The sequence below is a fragment of the Mytilus trossulus genome, chromosome 4 (genome assembly GCF_036588685.1).
Source record: "Mytilus trossulus isolate FHL-02 chromosome 4, PNRI_Mtr1.1.1.hap1, whole genome shotgun sequence".
NCBI classification, from domain to species: Eukaryota; Metazoa; Mollusca; class Bivalvia; order Mytilida; family Mytilidae; genus Mytilus; species Mytilus trossulus.
This window is the reverse complement of record NC_086376.1, coordinates 27,225,814-27,248,036: the sequence shown is the minus strand read 5'-3', so window position 1 is coordinate 27,248,036 and position 22,223 is coordinate 27,225,814. Positions and strand designations below refer to the sequence as shown.

At 32.3% G+C, this 22,223-nt stretch overlaps 1 protein-coding gene across 1 annotated transcript in view; it reads right to left on the bottom strand.

Moving 5' to 3' along the window:
• The window catches only part of LOC134714995 (WD repeat-containing protein 75-like), a 38,078-nt gene extending 16,339 nt beyond the window's left edge, over nt 1-21,739 (bottom strand). The window contains exons 1-8 of the mRNA XM_063576801.1: nt 21,615-21,739; nt 19,057-19,186; nt 14,336-14,401; nt 13,886-13,979; nt 12,957-13,063; nt 7,823-7,887; nt 1,386-1,490; nt 848-936 (exon numbers count right to left, since the gene is read on the bottom strand). Of these exons, the coding sequence (XP_063432871.1) occupies nt 848-936; nt 1,386-1,490; nt 7,823-7,887; nt 12,957-13,063; nt 13,886-13,979; nt 14,336-14,401; nt 19,057-19,186; nt 21,615-21,730 (772 nt within the window). The 5' untranslated portion in view covers nt 21,731-21,739. The remainder of the gene's footprint in view (nt 1-847; nt 937-1,385; nt 1,491-7,822; nt 7,888-12,956; nt 13,064-13,885; nt 13,980-14,335; nt 14,402-19,056; nt 19,187-21,614) is intronic.
• Nucleotides 21,740-22,223: the final 484 nt, after the last annotated feature.

The following is a 22,223-nucleotide window of genomic DNA, read 5'->3' as shown; positions in this document are numbered from 1 at the left end:
GATTTGCCGAATTATTCATGCAATACAACTTTATAGTTTTTCAACCACTCACTCAACATTGAAACAGAAGTCATGACACACCTAAACGCACGAGTGACGTTCATTAAAACCAAAGTTTTTGACGGAAATGCATCGAACTCAAAAGTTTCTATTGATGTCTACTATGATTCCAGTTTTCATTGACTAACAAAATAAAATGTACTTATCTTTTTCAACTGATAATTATTTTTAAAAAGCATGTTTTAATCATTCTTTCCACTTCAGTTTGTAATTTTTGTATATATGATGGAATTGTTTAGTTCTTATTATACATAAAATGTGTGTATGTGTTAGTTTGAATGGATGGTACAGTCTTAGGCTTAAAGTGTTTCATCATTTAGGAAATTCCCCTATCATTTTATTTAAAGAATTCATCTTTTCTAAAAATAGCCAAGAACTTAGTTGAGGTCTGATTTTGATGAAATTTTTCAAGGTTTTTCTTATAAATTTCTAACAGTTTTAATCATTACTATGAATTATTTTTTTGAAATGTCATTTACTTAGAAATCATTATTTGTATAAAGATAATGAAATTAGGTGTACATTATTCCTATGTAGCTATATGCTATTTTTTTGCAATTTCCCTAAAAATCTAAATCATAAATAAATTTTAAAAGTTATTGCAAGAAGCTGCAAACATTTCTGCATTAAATGAAAAAAAAAGTTATTAAATTTTGACAAAGAATATCTTCTGTAGAATTTTTTTTTATCAAAAATGTGTTCTTATATGAAATTGTATGGAATTATTGAAAGATGAAATACTTTTGACATATGGCTGTAGAGACAAAATTAAAATATCAAAGCAAACCTTCAACAGTAAAACACAGGTCTAACACAGGTAGGGCATGCCAATGGTAGTAAGTCTTTACAACTTTATCTTTCCTAAATATGTTGTACCTAGAATAAAAAAAAACGTGTCAACAAATTAGTATACATACAAACTTGTTGTATATGCCTGTCCCAAGTCAGAAGCCTGTAATTCAGAGGTTGTTTGTTGCTGTGTCACATTTTAGTTTTTCATTCATTAAATGAACCCTTAGTTTTCTCGTTTGAATTGTTTCACAATAGTCTTTTTGGGTCCTTTTATAGCTGACTATGCGGTTTGGGCTGTGCTCACTGTTTAAGGTGGTAAAGTGACCTATAGCTGTTTATTTCAGTGTCTTTTTGGCGCTTGTGATGTTGAATCATTTGCAATCATACCACATTTATATTAAACTAAAAATATATATATATCTTTTAAAATTTTGGGACATTTTAGCTTAATATCAAAACATACTAAATCATGCTAATATGCAATCTGGAACACTTAACATCTTCATGAATTACAAATTGACATATTTACTTACCAATAATAAATACGTCCATTTTGACATCCTGTCACAACACAAACATCGGTAGGATGGCACGCTACACAGGTGAATTCTGTTTGCTGGGTTTTTTCTAAAGTATGTCTACAAAATAATGAAAATACATATCAATCCTGTGATTGGTAAAGAACATGGGTACAATATAATAAATATGCAGATCAACTTTGTCAGATGGGACTAACCCATGATCAGCAAGGCAAAACAGTTACAGATGGGACTATCAAAAGCCTATATAGCCTTTACAGAGATAAAGGACTGACTGTGGATTCATCTATTTTCATGGGTACCAATTTTTGTGGTTTGAGTAAAACTTGCATACTTGTGGATGTTTAATTTCATGGTTTTGGAAAAGTATGCAAACATTCCTCAAGAAAACTTGTAGTTAGTTGAACATTTAAATTCCTGGTTTGCAGGCTCGACAAAAACCAGTTTCAGAAGATTATTTTCTTGTCCTTGATCCATGATTTATGTCACTCAATGAGGATGAAACTCATGTGAGGGGAATATTTCATTTTCAACACTTTATCATATCAAAATACTATCATTTTGTGTTTACAAAAGAACTACTGTGAAAATACTTTAATTCGTGGGTATCAATTTTCTTGGTTTCAGCAATATTCACATATTCGTGGGTTTTTGAATTCATGGATTTTTATAGTAAAAAAAATATTGAAAAATCATTAAATGAAAGCTTTTAAAAACGAAGGGGCGTACGACATTTGCGCTAATTTTTAAAATTCTCATTCTTTCATTTGCGCCGATTTCATTTTTGCATTTCCGCTGATTTTATATTTGCTCCTAATTGCATTTTCAGGTGAGTAAATAGCCTCACCACGGGGAGGTAGACGTAGGATGTCAAGCAGGCTAGTAACGTAGTCAATTTAAACGCACTATGTTCACACACCTTCAAATCAAGAAGTAAAAACCTAAGATAAAAGCACTCTGTTCATACTAAAATCAAGATTTAAAAATCTATTTTGTAACAATAAAATCCATAAAAACGGAATACATTAAAATCATAAATCTGTTCTTGCCAAGTACTTAGGGGCAACACAACTAATACATTCTTTTTTTGTGATAACGTCTCTTGTATATTTGTCGTAATTGTCAATATTCTTTCTCTGTCTTACGTACTGATGTGGCCATTTCTAGAGTTCGCATTTTAAAAACGTAACTCAAAGACAGGTAAACAACGTTTTAACCAAATTTTACCAATATACAATGTACCATCCCAAGTATACTACATGTAGAAGCATAATAGCAGAGGACAACAGTCATATATAGATGTATACTACAGTCATATAAATAGCATGATTGACAATTCATATCATTTGTATAAATGGCTGATGGAAGAGGTCAATAATGATAAATGAAAAGTAACATTCACCTGTACATTTTCCTGTAAAAATATTCGGCGCAAATGAAAAGAGAAAAGAAAATCGGTGCAAATGAAATGCAGATCGGCGCAAATGCAAAACGAAGGTTACAAATATTTGGATTGAAGGAAATTGCAAAGTAAACATTGAACCGTGCAAATGGAAATGACAACACTAATTAACCCAAGATAAAGTGATCAACAGATTAAGGACCATCAAAGGTGTTAATTAGGCCATACACAAGTCACCTAAAGAAATCAGTATCATAAACAAATGCTATAAACGTATATATAAGATATATATCTTGAATTGTCAAATAATTCTTATCAAAATCAAGACTAGCATGAAATTATTATTTCCCATATGTACAAGAACTATGAGGATGTACAATGAATTTTTTATCATACTAGCATATGAATACCAGAAATGTGACTTTCATCGCAAAAAAAAGATCAAAAGTACTACAGTTTAGGTTATTAAAGATTAAATGGGTATAATCCTGCATGTAGTTGTAGTTCTGTGACTGCTATTAAAGTATTCTCAGATTCTAGGTTATTCAATATATATCATATCAGTAGTCAAACCTTCATGGGGATCTTTCCATGTCTCGATTTGGACGATGGTTGTTTTATTTCGTTGGACACTTAAATTTGTGGATTAAGTCATACACGAAAACCACAAAAATTGGTACCCCACGAATAAAAGCACAGTATATTCAATCATTGAAATAAAAAAAGTAAATTTAATCAAAGAGCTGGATAGCACCTCTGGAAAGTTTGCAACTGTAGCTGTGTATTATTCCAAAAAGGTTATAGACGTGTATTATTTCAAATATATGTATTTCATCACAGCTTTGATGTTTTAAACTAAACCATTGTCTCGTCAGTAATTATCAAAAATCACTTTTTTATGTTTATCATAAAAAGTTTTGATATTTTCTCATGATTGCAACCTTAAACTGTAGATCTAAAATAATGAAATATACATGCAGAAAGCTCTGTTAATTTTTTTAAGTACCCATGCCATGTCAACTTCAAGGGCCTGTGAATTAGTATTTTTCTATTGGTTTAGGGCCTTCATATTTGTTTTTAGTAAATTAACACGTAAGTTTTTTTTGTTTGAATTGTTCCACATGTTTCATAACGGGGCCTTTTAAAGCTTTCTACATGTATATGGTACAAACATTTCTCATTATTGACAACCTTTATTGTGGACTATAGTTATGAATACATTTTCATTCTTTGAACTCTTTTGGATAGCATTGATTCTTAGCAAACAATACTGCATCCTAACTTATAAATAAGACAGTTACAGTAACTTAAATCAATACAACTGTAAAGAAAGTGAATTTATATTAAAGGCTTTTATAAAAAAAAATAAGGGAACATGTCCATGGGTCTCAAATGATGCCCTCGCTAGCATTAACGTTATAAACTCAAGAACTGTAAATGTGACACTACCAAAATTTAATTTTACTTGATATAAATAATGGGTTAATAAACATTGTGTATTCATTCTAATTATACAGTATTGCGCAATAGAATTGTAAGATCTTTACATTTGTTTTGTGTCAGAAAACAATATGTTATGTCAACAATTTGATCGCAATCCAAAGTCAGAGCTGTATCAAGCTTGAATGTTGTGGCCATACTTGTCCCAACTGTTCAGGGTTCGACTTCTGCGGTCGTATAAAGCTTTGCCCTGCAGAGCATCTGGTTTCATTTGTAACACGGCACAACCCTAGGGCAGTAAAAATAAATCCACCAAAATTCAAACTTGATCAGTGTTTGTGGTAATGAGAATTGTGTATAAGTTTCATAACATTTGGTTAAGACAAACTATACTTAGAGACAAGAAACTTAAATTTACAGCAACTTTTCTTTTTGTAAAGTAGCATTAAACGTTAAAATGGTAAAAGTAACGCAACTAAAATTCAAACTTGACTTGTGAATTGTGGTTATAAGCATTGCGTATCAGTTTCATACAATTTGGTTCAGGCAAACTGAAGTAAGAGAACAGAAACGAATTTTGGGATATATACGGAGGTACTTATAAGTAAGGGAAGAATGTACATACTTACAGAAGAACAAGGATAAAACTCAATACGGTGGGAGCATAACAACAGCAGTATGACCACAGAAATAAAAAGTTTATATACGCTAGATTCATAATTTTTTTGTTGTAAGCCATTCGTTTGATATATTATGGTAATCATTGCCTCTGTGTTTGGATGACAAAGCAATAACATTTCTATTTAAATAGGGCATACTATGCATGTGTTTGTCTGTAATCTATATAAATTTTGAGGTGAAAATGCAGCCATTTTAGCCAAAGGGTACACATCATCATAATTTCATGAAACTTTATCATTTCTACAGCACTTGTCTTCATATCCTGAGCTATGTTATTCTAAGAAGAAGATGCTGACTCGGTTGTTTTTAATATGGATGCTATATGATACGAATTTGCGATAATACACCAGAGGTGGTATGATGCTCGATGTAAATTATTGGAAGAAGACTGAAGAAGAATTGACGTTGGGTCAATGTTTTTCTGCTGTCAGTTTGATCCACTTGAGCATGCTTAACGAGCGAAGGCTCTTATATCCACATTGGAATGTATTTAAATAACAGAATTAAAAGTTTTCAAATGATTTTTGGCATCAAAACCTTTCGATCGATGTTTAGACAAACACAATGTATTTTAAAACTATTTTTTTTTATGAAAGACGGTACCGTATTTACCTGTACTCGTCTATTACAGAGACATAAGAATTATTAAGTTATAACAAACAATTATCACTTGTCAATTATCTGACGGCTTGGTCACTTCGTTCCAGATTTTTTCGATACTCTCGGGCTTTTACCACGTTTACGTACGTACATAGTAAACAGGTAAAAGTAGAGCGGAAAATGTTCATTCATGAAATTTTCATGAATGAAACTGACGCAATCTGGCGTAGATTTCTTGTGATTTTCTTTTCAGCGTATGGCAGATCCGCGAAGTAGTGTTTGAGATACTCATTTTCAAAATGAAGTTAAATTCATCTGAATCGTCGGTGAACATTCAATTCTTTTATTTATTAAAGCTGTAATCTTTTCAGTCAAATGAGAAGTTACTCAAAATTTTAAAATAACCTTCCAAGAATCAGTATTCAAACACTAGTACTAGAACTAAATTATCTCGGATCAGAATAAATGGCGATAATCTGTCACCATAAATTTGAGGCTGATGGCTATGGAAAGTAGCAAAAGCAAGCTATAGCAAACTTTCCAAAAAATCATTATTGATAGGCCTCTTTATTTTTAGAATTGTCTGTAAGAACAGATTCAAAAGAAGAATCAGAGCAAACTGTATCTCCTTTACCACTTACCTGACTTTTTTCTTCTGATTCTGTACATATAAGACAGTTTCATTAATTGTGGGGGGCCACTTACCTGACTATTTTTCTTCTGATTCTGTACATATAAGACAGTTTCATTAATTGTGGGGGGCCACTTACCTGACTTTTTTCTTCTGATTCTGTACATATAAGACAGTTTCATTAATTGTGGGGGGGCACTTACCGGACTTTTTTCTTCTGATTCTGTACATATAAGACAGTTTCATTAATTGTGGGGGGGGGGGGGGGCACTTACCTGACTTTTTTCTTCTGATTCTGTACATATAAGACAGTTTCATTAATTGTGGGGGGGGGCACTTACCTGACTTTTTTCTTCTGATTCTGTACATATAAGACAGTTTCATTATTTGTGGGGGGGGGGGGGGCCACTTACCTGACTTTTTTCTTCTGATTCTGTACATATAAGACAGTTTCATTAATTGTGGGGGGGGGGCCACTTACCTGACTTTTTTCTTCTGATTCTGTACATATAAGACAGTTTCATTAATTGTGGGGGGCCACTTACCTGACTATTTTTCTTCTGATTCTGTACATATAAGACAGTTTCATTAATTGTGGGGGGCCACTTACCTGACTTTTTTCTTCTGATTCTGTACATATAAGACGGTTTCATTAATTGTGGGGGGCCACTTACCTGACTTTTTTCTTCTGATTCTGTACATATAAGACAGTTTCATTAATTGTGGGGGGGCACTTACCTGACTTTTTTCTTCTGATTCTGTACATATAAGACAGTTTCATCAATTGTGGGGGGGGCCACTTACCTGACTTTTTTCTTCTGATTCTGTACATATTAGACAGTTTCATTAATTGTGGGGAGGGGGGGGCCACTTACCTGACTTTTTTCTTCTGATTCTGTACATATAAGACAGTTTCATTAATTGTGGGGGGGGGCCACTTACCTGACTTTTTTCTTCTGATTCTGTACATATTAGACAGTTTCATTAATTGTGGGGGGGGCCACTTACCTGACTTTTTTCTTCTGATTCTGTACATATAAGACGGTTTCATTAATTGTGGGGGGCCACTTACCTGACTTTTTTCTTCTGATTCTGTACATATAAGACAGTTTCATTAATTGTGGGGGGGGGGGGGGGGGGGGGGGCCACTTACCTGACTTTTTTCTTCTGATTCTGTACATATAAGACAGTTTCATTAATTGTGGGGGGGGGCCACTTACCTGACTTTTTTCTTCTGATTCTGTACATATTAGACAGTTTCATTAATTGTGGGGGGGGCCACTTACCTGACTTTTTTCTTCTGATTCTGTACATATAAGACATTTTCATTAATTGTGGGGGGGGCCACTTACCTGACTTTTTTCTTCTGATTCTGTACATATAAGACGGTTTCATTAATTGTGGGGGGGCCACTTACCTGACTTTTTTCTTCTGATTCTGTACATATAAGACAGTTTCATTAATTGTGGGGGGGCCACTTACCTGACTTTTTTCTTCTGATTCTGTACATATAAGACAGTTTCATTAATTGTGGGGGGCCACTTACCTGACTATTTTTCTTCTGATTCTGTACATATAAGACGGTTTCATTAATTGTGGGGGGGCCACTTACCTGTCTTTTTTCTTCTGATTCTGTACATATAAGACAGTTTCATTATTTGTGGGGGGGCCACTTACCTGACTTTTTTCTTCTGATTCTGTACATATAAGACGGTTTCATCAATTGTGGCAATAACTTTATTCTGAAATAAAAGACATATGAAGGTTAATCTCACAAAACTATATACATATGAAGGTTAATCTCACAAAACTACATATTTCTGCAATATAACACATTCATAGATATTTTGTAACTTTTTACATAAAGAACACATATAAATCTATGCCACTGATGATTCTTAATATTGTATTGGTATGTTAAGTAAAACAAGACTGTTTGCTTTCAACAATTAGAACATGAAAAAGTAAATATTCAATTTAAGAATCACTTCAAAAGATATGAGGGCCCTATGTATACCCTTTCAAATTTATTTTAAACAAGGATAAAAAGACAGCAACATGCATATTTCCTTTTCATGATTAACAGGAAATATTCAAAGTATTATATGATTTCAAAAAGTTTTGTTTTAATCTGCATCCCTGGTTTAGGGGGTCACTCAGCTGTTTCACATCTGATTTTTGGACCATTACGAAATTCACCACTGGTTAATTTCTCTTCTAATCCCCAAGTAATTAACTACTTTTCATCTCTCCACCGTCAATTCAACCCCTTTTCGTAGCACCCTGCTACGAGATGAAGCATCGCTTCATCCCCTTTTTGGAACCCTCTGCGTTCCAGTTGATTGGCGGAGTGTCCATGTCCACGGGGCTTGGCTACCCACTATACCAAGTGTCGTCGACAGGGCCTGGAGCAAAATTTTCCTAGCTGAGATACTGACTCCCAAAGGGCAAACTTATATTATAATAAAACAAATCATCTTGTACAAAAAGAGAACTTTTACAGTTATTGGGACATTTAAATTTTGCTTCCAGGGTTATTTTACCTGGAAGGTCTTTTGTTTCTTATTTGATTAACTTGTCAACTACAGTTAAAGATTTGTCTGACTTTGTGCATTTAAGCACAGAATGTAGAACAGACTTAGATTTTTGGTTACGTTTTTTGTCAAACTGGAATGGCATTACTATGTTTCATGAAAATGAATTTACAAGTAGCTTTGATATGGAATTATTTACAGACGCTGCGTCAACAATAGGATTTGGGGGCTTTTTTCGGGGGAAATTCTTTTATTCAACCTGGCCTTTGGAATTACCATCATTGACAAACAACCTTTCAATAGCCTTTTTAGAATTATATCCTATTGTTGTAGCAGCACTGCTTTGGGGGCCAGAGTGGTCTTGTAAAAGAATATTATTCTGGTGTGATAATGAGGCCACTGTAGCTATTGTGAAAAAGGGGAGATCAAAAACTTTAGAAATTATGAAATTGATGAGACAGCTGACTTGGTGTGCAGCTAAATATAATTTTTACTTTAGTGCAAAACATGTTCCAGGTTATAAAAACCAAATTTCGGATGCTTTGTCTCGTTTACAGATCACCCGTTTTCACAAGCTGGCCCCAAAAGCAGAACAGAGTCCATGCATAGTTCCAAGTGCATCAGAAGTAATGTGGCACTGAGTGAAACAGTTAGTAATTTATGGAATTTTTCTATTTCCGAAGGGACAAAAGTGTCATATGAGACTGGTTATAATCATTTTTTAAAATTTTTGCTATTAAATGGTATAAGTGTTACTGACAGCAAGCCTTATTCAGTGTCAGAAGATCTGTTGATATATTTTGCTACACATTGCTTTCAACATCTCAAACTACAGTACTCTACCATTAAACTATACATATGTGGAATTAGACATAGATGCTTAAAGGACAACATATGTTCTCCTTTCAATAATTCCAGTAACAATTTAGAGAGACTGTCCTTGTTTTTAAATTCTATTAAAAGATTACAGAAACCAATCATTAAAGATCGCTTACCCATTACTTTTGATATCCTTCAACATTTATGTGTTAAGCTTAAAGAAGGGATTTTTTCACCTTTTATTGACCAGATGTTATATACTGCTTTTACAGTAGCTTTTTATGGTTTCTTACGCTGTGGCGAGTTTACAATTCGCAGGTCAAAATCATTTGATTGTAACAACAATTTATGTATATCTGATGTTTTATTTTATTCTGACTATGTTATTTTACATTTAAAGCAATCTAAGACTGACCCTTTCAGGATGGGTGTTGATATTCAACTTCACAAGCTAAATCATGATTGTTGTCCATTTAAAGCTTTACATGATTATTTGATTGTAAGGAACACCATGTTTAAATTTCAAAATAATAATGCTTTATTTATTGACGAATCTGGTAAAGCTCTAGAAAGAGAATTTTTCATCAGCAAGTTAAAGCATCTTTTGGGTATCTGTGGATATAATCCCCAGTCCTTTAACGGACATTCATTTCGAATTGGAGCTGCGACAACAGCTGGAAAATCTAATATTGAGGATCACTTAATTAAAACATTAGGTAGATGGAAGTCTAATAGTTATTGTCGCTATATAAGAACTAGTAAAAATGTAATTAAAAAAGCACAACAAAAGTTATCATCATGATTCTTGTATATTTCCATTAGGGATATCTTATGTAAAATAATTTTGTTTTTATTCTTATTTTATACCATATAGTGTACATTTGCACATGTACAATACATACCTGTGGATATTAAATATCTGAGTATTTATATATCATGTATTTGATTGTTTTATTTTTAAAACTGATTCATATGATTAAATGCATAGTTAATTATTTCTATCTTTATTATCAGTGAAGTATTGAAGGTGTCCAAGGTGTTCAATTTAAGTCCATCCCCTTACAACCACATTCCTATTCAATTCCTTGGGGGTCACTCAGCTGTTTCACATCTGATTTTTGGACCATTACGAAATTCACCACTGGTTAATTTCTCTTCTAATCCCCAAGTAATTAACTACTTTTCATCTCTCCACCGTCAATTCAACCCCTTTTCGTAGCACCCTGCTACGAGATGAAGCATCGCTTCATCCTCTTTTTGGAACCCTCTGCGTTCCAGTTGATTGGCGGAGTGTCCATGTCCACGGGGCTTGGCTACCCACTATACCAAGTGTCGTCGACAGGGCCTGGAGCAAAATTTTCCTAGCTGAGATACTGACTCCCAAAGGGCAAACTTATATTATAATAAAAGTGAAACTTTATCAAGCCTTTGTTATCAACAGCCTTATCAATTTGTTGAAGTACTTGCGTCAGGTTTAGTCATTTGTTTGGTTCTGGTTTTTATATGGTCAGTAATTGTGGTTCTTCATCTAAAGACTAGCCGAGAGACTAGCATTGGTCCCATGTGGTATATACATGTACATGTTTATGATGAGTATGATTTTCCACCAGCTGTTCCAGGGTTAAAGGGCAACACACAAGAAACTATCTTATAGAGGATCCTCAAACTTAAGTTAGAGGTCTGAAGGTAATCATGAGGCACAGTAGTATCCAGGATCACATAGAATGTGTTAGAGGCGTCACTTGGCATTCGTCGTCCCTTTTATGTGCTAACATGTCATGTAGGTCTCAAGTCATCACTAGGCATCCGTCTGTCAATATAACTTAAGATGTCGTCATACCCTCAAGGACAACAGAATAAATTGAAACTTATGCAGAGAGTATAAGTGTTGTTTATTCAGATGGAATGGTTTCTTCCATGAATGGGGCAGTTGATTCCATTGTAAGGTCAAAGGTCATGCCTAATTTGGTCTGTCTGATATCAGGGATTAGGTTCTCAGGTTACAATTTCAGGCTGCCAGCTTCTCACTTTTGATTTGGCTGTTGAATACAAAGGACGTTTACTCTATAGGAATAAGTTTTCAATTTCACCCACCATCCACCCCTTACTACCACCTTCAATATTTCACTGAATGTGGGAACAGTTCTCAGCAACCCAGTGGTGTTTTATTAATACATGACCATTACGAAATTCACCACTGGTTAATTTCTCTTCTAATCCCCAAGTAATTAACTACTTTTCATCTCTCCACCGTCAATTCAACCCCTTTTCGTAGCACCCTGCTACGAGATGAAGCATCGCTTCATCCCCTTTTTGGAACCCTCTGCGTTCCAGTTGATTGGCGGAGTGTCCATGTCCACGGGGCTTGGCTACCCACTATACCAAGTGTCGTCGACAGGGCCTGGAGCAAAATTTTCCTAGCTGAGATACTGACTCCCAAAGGGCAAACTTATATTATAATAAAAGTGAAACTTTATCAAGCCTTTGTTATCAACAGCCTTATCAATTTGTTGAAGTACTTGCGTCAGGTTTAGTCATTTGTTTGGTTCTGGTTTTTATATGGTCAGTAATTGTGGTTCTTCATCTAAAGACTAGCCGAGAGACTAGCATTGGTCCCATGTGGTATATACATGTACATGTTTATGATGAGTATGATTTTCCACCAGCTGTTCCAGGGTTAAAGGGCAACACACAAGAAACTATCTTATAGAGGATCCTCAAACTTAAGTTAGAGGTCTGAAGGTAATCATGAGGCACAGTAGTATCCAGGATCACATAGAATGTGTTAGAGGCGTCACTTGGCATTCGTCGTCCCTTTTATGTGCTAACATGTCATGTAGGTCTCAAGTCATCACTAGGCATCCGTCTGTCAATATAACTTAAGATGTCGTCATACCCTCAAGGACAACAGAATAAACTGCATCCCTGGTTTCTATAATGCATATTACATAGTTTAGTATTAAAACCATTTCATATTCACCTGTTTCTAATCAGAACAATTTTTGTCATATTAAAAACAAAGACATTTTACAGCACATATCAGGAGTGAATAACAGTGATTTCAAATGGACATGACCAATACTTTTTTAATCAATTAGTATCTTCTCTGTTGCATGTATTTATATTATAATATGTCAAAATTTGAATGAATAAAAGTTTATAAAGCAATACTTTAAAAAAATCTGATATAAATGAAAGTATAAATATTCAAAAGTTAATGCAAATATTTCATTAAAGACTAACATTACAACTGTTACTAAAGTTAAAAATAATGGATCATTGTTTTATTACACAGGCTTAATTACCTGACAACCAACAACCAATCAAAATAGATCTTTGTTACAGTACAGACTTACCTGACAACCAACAACCAATCAAAATAGATCTTTTTTACAGTACAGACTTACCTGACAACCAACAACCAATCAAAATATATCTTTGTTACAGTCCAGACTTACCTGACAACCAACAGCCATTGAACATTGTTCTTTATTTACATTTCCAAGCAAGACATTTATCTGAGGTGCAGAATCTTTTTGCATAATACACTCAATGATGTCATATTCTATAACAGAAATTAACATGATACATAATGATAATCTAATGTTCTATGAGAATATCTAAAACATTTAAATCTGTTCAAGTAGTATTTGATGTTCATAGATTAAACATAAACATCTCACCATCAGTTTTGAAATGATGAGTATTTGTATTTCTTATTTAGAGAAAACTTTATTGTATTTGAGTAAAATGAGGGAACCTAAATTACATCTATTTGGGTATTTTTGCTTACCTAAGTTCATGCATATTTTTAATCCTTCCCTCCAACTAGCATCAGGTGATGAAAATTTGTAATAGCAGGTCATTAATTTTATGGATGAATAAACAGGATTTTTCGATGTAATCAATATCAACTACCATGGATTACAAAATTGAAATTTCTTCCTTGTACAACAGCAAACCTCAACCCAAAAGACCCTCTGAATGTTATAAGATTGAAACAACTTCCTAGTACAAAGGCTATGGCTGCAGTTCATATTCCAGAAAGTTATAACTTCATAAAATACTTTGGTTGGTATCTTCTTGGGTCACAACAAAGATATTTCCAAAATGATATAAAAATAATGAGATATGGTATGATTGCATATGAGACAACTTTCCATAAAAGACCAAATAACCGATATGTCATAATGTTTCGAGTACTATCCTCACATTATATGTATAATGACATTGTAATCAATTCTCCTATACATAGAATTTAAACACCTGGAATCTCTATTTTCCAGTAAAGTTTTTTTTTTAATCAATGGAAGATATTGTAGTGATTTTTGTTTTTTATGACAGGTTTGAGAATTTATTGTATGTTATGTTACATAGCAGAACCTACCTTGTCTAGAAGTCTGTCTTTTCAATATAAGGACTGGAGTTTCTTGATGAGATGATACAGAAATGTCATGAAGAGGATAATGAAGCTGATATACCTACAACAGACGGTTCAAATTAAAATATAAATATTTCCCATACCCTCTCCGTATGCAATTTTCAAAAATATATTATACATCTGCATTATATGGTTATGCACATACACATCATTTTGAATATTGAGCATCTAAGTTTATATTTCATTGATAAACTTGAATATCATTGATAAATTTTCATATGTTGGGTATACAGAATATTGGGCTTCATGTGCTATGTTTTGTGTGAATCAAAAGTAGTGATACAACTAGGAAAATTGATATTTATCAAACCAGCTACATTTTGACCTAGAAATATACAACTTAAATAACATGAACCAACATATATTTATAAAAGTCATACAATAATTTGTTCATACCTTCAGTAAAACCCCATCAGAATAGTCCCACTGTATTACTGACTGGTCAAATGAACAGGACAAAATCTGAAATAATAGTGTCAAAGAATGTATAAATGATAGTGTCAAAGTATGTATAGATGATAGTGTTCAGAAATGTATAAATGATAGTGTCAAAGTATGTATAGATGATAGTGTTCAGAAATGTATAAATGATAGTGTCAAAGTATGTATAAATTATAGTGTCAAAGTATGTATAAATGATAGTGTCAACGTATGTATAAATTATAGTATCAAAGTATGTATAAATTATAGTGTGAAAGTATGTATAAATTATAGTGTCAAAGTATGTATAAATTATAGTGTCAAAGTATGTATAAATTATAGTGTGAAAGTATGTATAAATTATAGTGTCAAAGTATGTAAAAATTATAGTGTCTACCAATGTATAAATTATAGTGTCAACCAATGTATAAATTATAGTGTCAACCAATGTATAAATTATAGTGTCAAAGTATGTATTAATTATAGTGTCAAAGTATGTATAAATTATAGTGTCAAAGTATGCATAAATTATAGTGTCAAAGAATGTATAAATTATAGTGTCAACCAATGTATAAATTATATATAAATTAGAGTGTCAACCAATGTATAAATTATAGTGTCAACCAATGTATAAATTATAGTGTCAAAGTATGTATTAATTATAGTGTCAAAGTATGTATAAATTATAGTGTCAAAGTATGCATAAATTATAGTGTCAAAGTATGTATAAATTATAGTGTCAACCAATGTATGAATGATAGTGTCAAAGAATGTATAAATTATAGTGTCAACCAATGTATAAATTATAGTGTCAACCAATGTATAAATTATAGTGTCAACCAATGTATAAATTATAGTGTCAACCAATGTATAAATTATAGTGTCAAAGAATGTATAAATGATAGTGTCAACTAATGTATAAATTATAGTGTCAACCAATGTATAAATTATAGTGTCAACCAATGTATAAATGAAAGTGTCAAAGTATGTATAGGTGATAGTGTTCATGAATGTATAAATTATAGTGTCAAAGTATGTATAAATTATAGTGTCAAAGAATGTTTAAATGATAGTGTCAAAGAATGTATAAATGATATAGTGTCAAAGAATGTATAAATGATAGCGTCAAAGAATGTATAAATTATAGTATCAAAGTATTGTAACAAAATGGGGGTTCTTTGAAATGGAACTTGTTTTCCCTAAAATTGTGTGATGATGTTGTTAAAACCTTACCGTTTATTGACTGTTTTTATTTTATATTTCTTGTACAACTTTGTGTAAACATTGTTAACTTTTTATTATTCTTAACGTCCATGTTTTGAATTTATATTCGGAACTCCCCTCGATTGTTCATATCAAATGAAGTACATAAACGTTTACCAATCGTTCCGAACATTATTTTGGTAATTACCAATTCCGGTTTTGGTAGTTTAGGTATTTTTCACCACTGGTAAATGGTAAACCATTTAGGTAATATTTTACCATAGTATAAATACAGTGGAGTAAGCCAAAAAGGCTTCAGTACGACTTTACCCTGGGCAAGTGACACACGCTAATTCCAAGCGATTGAATAATCAGTAATAACCAGACTTTTTCCGCAAAATGTTGGCTTGTTAGTTCCATAACAAGTTGTATTTAGAGAATAACTTCTCGAGAGAAACGTTATCTTTTGACATTGAATTTCCGTTACCATTTGCCGATTACCAAACTATCTTGTTCGTAAACTTTCTAGGTATTTATGTTTTATAGTTCCGCTATCCATTTTCTTTACGATATTCTAATAAAGTAAGGTATTTATTTGTTAAACTAGAATACTGTTACTTACGTTATTTATTATGTGTACGAATTACTGATATTTATTGCACGTAAATACAAGTTGATTTTTATTCGACGAGTCTGTTATTCTTACTAGAACCTAAACGGAACCAAACTAAGATCTATCAGAATACCACAACGTACCACAAAACCTATACAGAACCAACTGTAGATCTACCTGAATACCACGATACCAGAGAACCACGTTACCAAAGAAGAGTCGCCAGTTATAACTTTAGTTCCTATATTCCATTCTTATAGCAACACACTAAGGGTTCCAATATTTATAGTTAACAACAAAGCCTGACCGCTCGGTTATCGTTACAGTATGTATTACAAGATTTTAATCTGTAACCAGAAAATTCTGTATATCTGCAGACTGCTTTAATTTTGGAAAGAAACACAGAATCTTACTCAGCCTCCATTCCAGATTTGTAAATTACTTTCAGGACTGTAAGAATTTCTAATAGGGGCCAATAGAATCTATACAAAATTGATGAAAAAAATTTGGTTTATAAAGTTAACCACACGTAGGATTACTCATAAGTAATGACAAAGTAGCCACAATTTTTTCTATAACTATTAATTTAATAATATAAAATTAGATCAACTCTAGAATACCCTGTTCATAAATAGTTATACACATTGAAATCCAATGTTGTTGAGTACAATGGTCTTAGGGTCATTCAGTTCTAGTTTCTTTGGTAAAACAGTGCTGGGCAAAAGGTTTCAGGAGTTGATTTTACAAAAAAAAATACGACTAAGATTGAGTAAGTCATGAACAAATCAGTACACTGTAGGTCAATCTTACTCAAAAGGTTTTTGTGAAACCGACTCCAGGACACTTTCTTTCCCCAAAAAGCTTGAAATGCCAAAGCTCTAGTTTCAATCTGAATTGTTTGGAATGCCAAAGCTTTAGTTTCAATCTTAATTGTTTGGAATGCCAAAGCTCTAGTTTCAATCTTAATTGCTTGGAATGTCAAAGCTCTAGTTTCAATCTTTATTGTTTGGAATGCCAAAGCTCTAGTTTCAATCTCAATTGTTTGTAATGCCAAAGCTCTAGTTTCAATCTTAATTGTTTGGAATGCCAAAGCTCTAGTTTCAATCTTAATTGTTTGGAATGCCAAAGCTCTAATTTCAATCTTAATTGTTTGGAATGCCAAAGCTCTAGTTTCAATCTTAATTGTTTGGAATGCCAAAGCTCTAGTTTCAATCTTAATTGCTTGGAATGTCAAAGCTCTAGTTTCAATCTTTATTGTTTGGAATGCCAAAGCTCTAGTTTCAATCTTAATTGTTTGGAATGCCAAAGCTCTAGTTTCAATCTTAATTGCTTGGAATGTCAAAGCTCTAGTTTCAATCTTTATTGTTTGGAATGCCAAAGCTCTAGTTTCAATCTCAATTGTTTGTAATGCCAAAGCTCTAGTTTCAATCTTAATTGTTTGGAATGCCAAAGCTCTAGTTTCAATCTTAATTGTTTGGAATGCCAAAGCTCTAATTTCAATCTTAATTGTTTGGAATGCCAAAGCTCTAGTTTCAATCTTAATTGTTTGGAATGCCAAAGCTCTAGTTTCAATCTTAATTGCTTGGAATGTCAAAGCTCTAGTTTCAATCTTTATTGTTTGGAATGCCAAAGCTCTAGTTTCAATCTCAATTGTTTGTAATGCCAAAGCTCTAGTTTCAATCTTAATTGTTTGGAATGCCAAAGCTCTAGTTTCAATCTTAATTGTTTGGAATGCCAAAGCTCTAATTTCAATCTTAATTGTTTGGAATGCCAAAGCTCTAGTTTCAATCTTAATTGTTTGGAATGCCAAAGCTCTAGTTTCAATCTTAATTGTTTGGAATGCCAAAGCTTAAGTTTCAATCTTAATTGTTTGGAATGCCAAAGCTCTAGTTTCAATCTTAATTGTTTGGAATGCCAAAGCTCTAGTTTCAATCTTAATAGTTTGGAATGCCAAATATCTAATTTAAATATTTATTGATTGGCTGTTCTTTGAGTTTTCATTATCTTTGGTTGACACAATTTGTGTTGTTCTTCAGTTTCTGAGTTGGCATCAGTAAGTGACACCAGGTTCGCAAACTGAAAATTACTTTGAAAAAAAATAACATTAGGTTATTATAATCCTAGTAATTCATTCACTAACTGTTTCAAAAAAATTAGCACATTGTATGTACCATTGTGACTAAAACATAGGTTGTACCCTCATTGCTTCATAAAACTCATTTTCTGTCAAAGCATATTTGCATTTGGTTATAGAAATAAGTATACATCTTCATGCATTATATCATATTAATATATATATAAGTGTCACTAAGTTTTAATCCAATGATGTTCTGTTTTAGCTTATCTTGCAGTTCATACAATGTATGTAAAGTAAAATCACAAAAATACTGAACCCCAAGGAAAATTCAAAACTGAATTCCCTAATCAAATGGCAAAATCAAAAGCTCAAAACACTACAACGAATGGATAACAAGTCATATTCCTGAAAGTATGGAAAACTGTAACTTTCAATATATATACATTTTTGTACATGTACAATATGTGGTGATTACAATATTGTCATAAAATTTGCTTTGCAACAAAATCATGAGTATGTGTACTAAGAATGTAAGAAAGATAGCTTCAGCTGGTTCTAGTGGCAATATTGATTTTTTCAGTGTGCCAGACATCAACATGGAATATTATTTTACACAGTTCTGCAATACTCTCATTTATGATTTTTTTTTAGTTTTTCTAAATTGTAACATTTGTCACCTTTTGACCCTTGCGATCTTATTTTACACATTATTATTATAATATTTCATACTTGGGTTAACAATAATGCTAGTAATTGTAACTTTAAGACATGTACCATGTAAGAGAAATGATGTTAAGAGTTTACCTGTAATTTATTATTTGGATTGACAACTATGCCAGTAACTGTGTTTGTATGACCATGCAGATTTCTGATACATTCTCCACTCTCTGTACTGAATACTTTGATCAAGGATTCTGAGCAACAAAATAAACATCTGAAACATAAAAAGAACTCTCAGACTGAAAAAAAATTAAAATAGATAATTTTTACAATCTTTTAACTGCAACGCAGTTCTTTTTTCATAATGTCAAAGAATACAAAAATGAAACATAAATCAGTTATATTGATATATTTACCATGTTTACATGTATATATGTCTACTACTTGTCTTATTTTTGGGTTTTTTTTTGGTATTGTTTACTTAGGGTTTTTTTTTCTTGAAAGTATATTCTTCTCATTTAATTCTCCTTCATAATTCACAAATCCATTTTTATTCATGCTCATTAATACCATTACAGTATTACATGAACAGTTGTTTCAGTTTGTGTCTTGAATTGCCATTCATAGTTACATTACAGTCTAGTCACATAATTTCGTGGATACATAAGTTCGTGGACTTCCGGAAATCCTAAATATCTCGCATGCGTGTTATTGTTATGACGTCATCAATGGCATGATTTGATTGTTATAGGATATCCCTACAACAACACCATACAAAAATGAATCGCGACGTATCAAGCAAGGTAAGACTTATTACTTATTTATTTAATAAACAAAATGGCTGATTTTACTTATTACTTTATTTGTCTTATTTCCAACGACCTCAATAACTTTATTCCCAAGCTATAATCCCAAATCCAAGTGTTGTCTGGTTACGCTACTTTCTAATGAACAATATCACGTGATAAACAAGGAGATTCCCTGTCGGCAAAAAAAATCTATGGAACGCAATCAGTGTCATATTCTTATATATTTTAGATGAATTTTAACAATAAACGATGACTTTTAGTTTATTAAATGAACTTCAAAAAGGAGGTATTGAGCACAATTCTTGTAAATAAAGTTCAACTAATGTCGATTATTGAGTTTTAAAGTGGATTTGTATAAACAGTTTTAACTGTACATTGTAAATATTAAATTTATCTGTTTTGTTTGAAAAAAAAAAAGAAGATTTGTGTATAACAAAATTATTAATTTTCATTTCTTAATATTTACAGGTTCAACTTTAAAAAAGGCAGAACGATAGGCAGAAAGAAACTGAAAATAGAAATTATGATATATACATATGTAAATTGTTTGACTCTGATTTCAGTTTTATTTATATTTACCATTTACTATTGACAGTTCTTTATTGGACTCCTTTTGAGTAGTGAACAATTGCTTGATTTTAATAAATGTGAACGTTATCTTCTGGGGAAAAAATAATCAAGATTCCAAAGGAAAAAAATTACTTAACTGTACCCTAAATTTTTTTTTTATAATTAATGGGAAGTGAAATAACTTTTAAATCTGTTACTTATTATTTTAATAATATAATTAAAAACTTGAAGAGAAAAATCTTTTTTTTTGGTGTTTCATTTTTTTTAAATTTTTTTTAAAGATTTTCAGGCTCAATAAAAATTAAATCAAATACTTGGTCTTTAAAAACTGTTTTTATTTAGTTTCACTGATTTGAAAATGTTCAAAAATATGCTTGTATGAAATTACAATTATATGCTCACCACTGGGCTTCCATACTGTGTGTTCTTCTTGTGTTATTTTTAGAACGAACTTTTTCCACGAAAATAGGTGACGTACTTGGCATCATATGCCGATTTGTGTACACTAGAAATGTAGGTCATATAAAAAAAACTAGCTAACGGAAAGAATCAAACTAACTTGTATTATTTTAATGAAGTTCTAAGGTAACATTATCGACATAAAAAACAAATTGTTGTTTTTTAGTTTTACCGCATTCCGTGTGAATATTCTTATATCCACGAATATAGGTGACACTACCGTACTATCTTTTTCACTAGTCAGACATAAAAAAAAGTCACATTTTATGTCCTGCCCCATCTTGAAACTTTTTTTAGGTGTCAGGTTTGTCACACTGGATTGGGAGTTAAATTTGTGGTAAAAGCATTTTTTTTTGTCAATTTCTTAAATCCTTTATTGATTGGTAGCAAGTCATTACCCAAAATTACCATTTCATATCCAACATTTACCATTCATACCCATTTTGTACAATATTTCGGTTTCTTTTATCAAAATGTTTGAATTAAAAAAAAATAATACATACAGACTTCGTCCCCATTCACAGGGTATTAATGTTTCACCACAAAGCTTACGTTGAATACAGACATAAATGCATTTGAATTTTATTTGTCTAGGTCCAGCCATGATAATTTGGAACTTTACCAGCTGACCAGGTTTGAAGGCCTGTTGGTAAGATTCTGCTGTTGTCTTTTCTATGGGCGTGTCTCTTTGACACATTTCCCATTTCCATTCTCATTTTGATTGTAAATGATTTTGTTACTCTTGTGATGTAAACATAGTCATAAACAAAATTACTTTCATAATTTGGAAAAGATGAACAGTTCTCTTTAAAAAGTAACACATATCCCTTATATTTGAAAACATAAATTATCAATAATGTTTACTTAGAATCTGGTCCAAACACAGGTCTTGTTTTCACGAGGCTAGCGCCCGAAACAGCAGAAATCTCAATTTTACTTTCAGGCATGTTTTCCAGGTGTTTTCTAATGGGCGCAGCCATAACCGGAAGTACGTGTAATCTCCACATTGACCTCAGCATAGACACGTTTTCATTCCGGAAATTATTAAAAAAAAATCATTCTGAGTGGTATACATCTTTTAATGTCTCCTTCATACCAAGGATTTGTATAGTAATCTATTTAGCATACAAATCCTTGTTCATACTTATAATCATTCATTTTCCTTCGTTTGATTTTGTCACGTTTTGTTTTATTTTGTTTTCCTTTGTTGTATACATCAAGAAATTTGACTGTAGCCACTTTAATTTGATAATCCGTGACACAGTCACTTGTATTCTTGAAAAAACTAAATACCTTTATCCAATAACGTAATGCTATACATTGGCGGATCATTGGGGGTTCGGGGGTTGGAAATCTATCCTGAAATCAAGTTATCCTAGGATATCCTTACTGAAACGAATTGTGTAGGTCCTGAAATTTTTCAGGACATCCTTAAATCGAATAATGGAGGTTCTGATAAATTTCGGGAGGTCT